We start from the raw sequence: 5,000 nt of genomic DNA on the forward strand, positions 1-5,000 counted from the left end.
CTTCGATATTAATTTTCATTCAGAATTATCGATTGATATATGTGAGACTTTCTCAAGAGTAAAGTCCCGATGTTTAACTTTCCTCTGTGGTAGGGTCGCTGATCCGATCTGTGGTTGTCTTATTAAAGTGTTTCTCATTTACACGTACACACCCTTCGATATTAAATTTCATTCAGGATTAATTGATATATATATGAGACTTTCTCAAGAGTAAAGTCCCGATGTTTAACTTTCCTCTGTTTATATATATGTGAGACTTTCTCAAGAGTAAAGTTTCCATGTTTAACTTTCCTCTGTGGCATTGAAAACTCTTGAAAAAAGTAAAGTTTCGATGCTTAACTTTCCTCTGTGGCATTGAAAACTCTTGAAAAAGTAAAGTTTCGATGCTTAACTTTCCTCTGTGGCATTGAAAACTCTTGAAAAAGTAAAGTTTCGATGCTTAACTTTCCTCTGTGGCATTGAAAACTCTTGAAAAAGTAAAGTTTCGATGCTTAACTTTCCTCTGTGGCATTGAAAACCCTTGAAAAAGTAAAGTTTCGATGTTTAACTTTCCTCTGCGGAAGGGGTGTCGACCTAAAAACCCTTCGGAGGTCAATTTTCCCTTCGGATACCATCTTGAGGGCCAACGAAGGCTCATGACTGGCTTCCCAGGATTACGTTATTATCGGCCGGTTCGTTAAAATTGTAAAGGTCCGACCCAGTTCATGTTCATTATACGGACATGTATGTACACAGAAATAAATGTTTTAATATTCATTATATGGACATGTATATACATAGAAATAAATGTTTTAATATTCATTATACGGACATGTATATACATAGAAATAAATGTTTTAATATTCATTAAACGGACATGTATAAACATAGAAATAAATGCTTAATATTCATTATACGGACATGCATATACATTATATTCATTATACGGACATGCATATACATTATATTCATTATACGAACATGTATATACATAGAAATAAATGTTTTAATATTTATTATATGGACATGCATATACATAGAAATAAATGCTTAATATTCATTATACGGACATGCATATACACAGAAATAAATGCATACCTATCAGTCTAGACATGCATACCTCCTGGAAAGATAGATGAATAAATGTACATCAATCAAAGATAGAGAAATATGCACTTATTTGCGTGTCTTTATATACGGATATTCACTGGGTCGGGCCTCGCACAATTTTAACAAACCGACCATAAGACAGATACTACCTACTTTTACGTTGTTTATTTTACTTATCAGATTTTGAATGGTGATACTAATGGTAACAAACTGTATATGTTGTTATTTCCCTTTCACGGGCTAATAATTCATCATAATCATGATCAATATTATCATATTTATCAAAAATATCATAAATTAATTAATTAATTACTCTTAATAATCATAATAATTGTTACTATGGTTATCAGTAATATTATTATTATTATCATCATCATCATTATTATTATTAATGTTATTGATGTCACTCCGCGGGCCAATTATGATCATTTTAGGGGACGCAATTAACCCATGTATAATGAGTATGACACCAGAGGGATGTTTCATTCATTATAAAAACACAATAAAAAAAAACTGTAAGAATGTAGGTGCCAATTTTAAAAGACGAAGGATTGGTTTGATTAATCCTATAAACTGTAAGACTGAAATAGCAAAGGTGCCTCGGCCCGCACGTAGGAGTGTGGCAAGGCGTGTGTTTGAGTCCCCTGCTCTTTAGTACGAAAGAACAATGAGTCAATGATCTCTCTGTTTTTTCAGCCTCTCAAACTTACTGTCGAGTTACACATATTGTAACATATTGTCTTCTAGTGGGGAAAGCGGACGGCTTCAGGGGGGGGGGGGGTAAGTTAGAGCACCCCATAGGCACCTCCCCCCCTCCCCCCTCGCCCCCTCTCGCCCCTCCCAGCTGACATTCGATCGGTCCTTCCCCTTTCCATACAACTCGCAAGGACATATGGCGAGGGAGAGGGAAGGGAGCACCTATAAATGGGTGAAATCTCCAGCGGTTTGGTGTAGTTGCAAGCTGTCTGCAGTCATGAAGGTATACCTCAGACTCTGAAGCAGAGTTTCAGTGTATGACACAGTACTTGGCTGGCTTTCAGTGAGAGGACTTATGAATTCATTATTTGCAGGTCGAGAGAGTGTTCTTAGTCATCGTCGCCTCAGCGTCGGCAGCGCCTCAGTTTCAGTTCAATGACGCGCAGGTTCGTGGTTTTAATTATATACATTCATATGGCTCTGCATTTACGTACATCCTCATACAAGTGAGGAATTCATGATGAACAGATTGCAACAGGAACAACGAAGATTTATATATATATATCATATATGTATTATATGTATACAGTATGTGTATGTATGCGTATGTTTGTGTTATGTATACATTGATACATAAATAAATGGGATAGATATATAGATAGAGTGATAGATTGATACTATGTATACATATAGACAAACACATGCAGTATAGATCCAATGTGAAAAACATTGTTATAATTTTCTAATTCTGCAACTGAGTTTGAAAGAAACTGCAAAAGCACATGCATCAAATCTCCCTTCGTGTCCACTCAGCCGATGCCCTACGACTTCGCTTACGGCGTGAACGTCGAGAGCACAGGAGACGTGAAGGAACACAAGGAGTCCGTGTCTCCTTCGGGCAGAACCGAGGGCGAATATCGCTGGCTGCAGCCCAATGGACTTTACAGGTGAGCAAAGATTGATTTCGTCTCTCGTAGAAGGATTCAAATAAATCATTAAGCGTTCCTGAGAGCGTCTACTTCAGCAAAGCACTTGGGGAAAATAAGGAAATGTCGATCTTTCAGAGTAACGCGATACTTCGTCGACGGAGACGGAGGATACCAAGCCTCAGTGAGCGAGGAACCCGGAGACCAGGTGGCCAACTACTACTTCAGTTCTCTGGCCAACGTCGGCTCCTCCAGCAGCACACAGGTGTCACAGCAGGGCTTCAGCAGCTCGCAGTCGTCAAGTAACGGTGCAGCATTCAGTGGGTCCCGCTTTTCAGGCAACCAGCAAGCCTTCGGCACTTCACAGTTCTCTGGGAATCGGCAAATCTTCGGGAATTCACAGTCTTCAGGAAACCAAGCTGCCTTCGGGAATTCATTCTCTGGGAATCGGCAAGTCTTCGGGAATTCGCAGTCGTCAGGAAACCAAGCAGCCTTCGGCAATTCGCAGTTTTCGACCAACCAACAGTTCTTTGGCAACTCGCAGTCTTCCCTCGACCAGAACCGCTTCCTCTCCTCGCAAAGCCTCCAAAACCAGCCCAATTCTCAGACTGGGAACTTCGTCGGCAGCAGCATCATTGACGGCGGCGTGATCAGTGGCGGCGTCATCGACGGAGGCATCATTGACGGGGGCGTCGTCAACGGAGCCACTTTCGGAGCCACCAACGCTTTCACTGACAGCAACAGCTTCAGTCAGGGCGTGACAAACTTCCAGACGTCAGTGGCTGACAGGAGCGACATCAACCGAGGCGTTGCTGTCATTCTGGCTGGCAGTTCTTTGCCTACCTCTTTCAGGGGGTGAAAAGGGTTGTTTTTATGTTGAGTAATTATGAAATAGATATATATATATACACTGTGCATTGTATTTTTATTATATACCGCTTTCATTCATATATATACCTTGATGCGAGTTATCAAAAAATAAATAAAATGATAAGTAGGCAGTTTTTGACATCAGTCTTTGGGAAAGCATGCCTTTGAATTATGCATTCCATGAAGCGTTTTGCAATTCTTCCACTCATACAACTAAGATCATGTAAATTAATCAATTTAATACTTCCTGTGATAGGGTCATCATCCTTATCATTAATATAATGTTAATGATGATGCTTTTCTACCTATACATTCCCAACAAGACTTTATAAGATGATTTTTTTAGATGTCCTGAAGACGGTCAGTCAAGGCTCTGGTTATTCGTGTCACCAAATGTAACGGGATCATTTACAAGCCTGAGCAGACACTAAGCCTCTTGGCGTCTTCTTAACTCGGCGAATATATGAGATGACGATAAAATAAGGGAAACAAAGGAGATAGACATAGTGCCGAGCTGAGGAACTTTCTAAATGAATCTTGGTAATTTCTTGTACATTTTATGGCTATGATGCATACATAATAGATGGAGAATTTATAAGCAAATGCACACGCAGATACTGATACAGATACACATACATATACATATACATGTGTGATTGTGTGTACGTATATACACTCATAAGACGAACATAAAAACTCACAAACAAACAAATGTGTGTAAACTTATAACTGTTTATGCACAAGAGGAAAAGCACAGTTTTACTTGTGGACTATTTGTCAAATAATTCCCTAAGTACTGCAAAAGATTTTACAGCAACTAGGGCCATTAAAGATTTTGTAGTTCAATAAGCAGTCAGTCCAAATAACTTATCATTAATCTTTATTGCCTAAAATGCAAATAATACCATTAATTTTTCTTGTGAATCGTACAGTTCCAGAGCAATTTACTCAAAGACGGAGACCCCAAAAAATACATTTAGATGTTGAAAATACATGCATTCTTATTATTGCATGACGCTGTCTTTATCCACTGGGCAGGTGCACGTGTATCTGTACATATGTATTCATTTTTATTTATACATACATGTCTATATATATTTATATATAAGTATAGATACCTATATATCTGTGTGTATGTATGTGATTTATGTATCCATATACAGAGACACAAACAAGTTTATATATATACACCTGTATTTACATTGACTAAATAACAAATATTTGTACAATTATGTATACATCTATATATCTGTGTTTGTGTGTGTATATATATATATATATATATATATATATATATATATATATATATATATATATATATATATATATGTGTGTGTGTGTGTGTGTGTGTGTGTGTGTGTGTGTGTGTGTGTGTGTGTGTGTGTGTGTGTACATGAAAATATGTATGTATGTATATGC

General features: G+C 38.0%; 1 protein-coding gene across 1 annotated transcript; it reads left to right on the forward strand.

Moving 5' to 3' along the window:
* The first annotated feature begins 2,030 nt into the window (after positions 1 to 2,030).
* On the forward strand, positions 2,031 to 3,644 carry LOC113815797 (secreted protein C). The gene is made up of 4 exons (XM_027367812.2): positions 2,031 to 2,068; positions 2,160 to 2,231; positions 2,599 to 2,732; positions 2,850 to 3,644. Exons 1-4 carry the CDS (start codon positions 2,063 to 2,065, stop codon positions 3,568 to 3,570), a joined length of 933 nt encoding a protein of 310 aa, XP_027223613.2. The 5' UTR covers positions 2,031 to 2,062; the 3' UTR covers positions 3,571 to 3,644.
* The last annotated feature ends 1,356 nt before the right edge of the window (positions 3,645 to 5,000 follow it).

This window comes from Penaeus vannamei, chromosome 15 (genome assembly GCF_042767895.1).
Source record: "Penaeus vannamei isolate JL-2024 chromosome 15, ASM4276789v1, whole genome shotgun sequence".
Lineage (NCBI taxonomy): Eukaryota > Metazoa > Arthropoda > Malacostraca > Decapoda > Penaeidae > Penaeus > Penaeus vannamei.

Coding starts and splice junctions, on each gene's coding strand:
- LOC113815797 (XM_027367812.2), top strand. Junction 2,232..2,598: donor TTCAGTTCAATGACGCGCAG/GTTCGTGGTTTT, acceptor GTGTCCACTCAG/CCGATGCCCTACGACTTCGC. Junction 2,733..2,849: donor CAGCCCAATGGACTTTACAG/GTGAGCAAAGAT, acceptor TCGATCTTTCAG/AGTAACGCGATACTTCGTCG.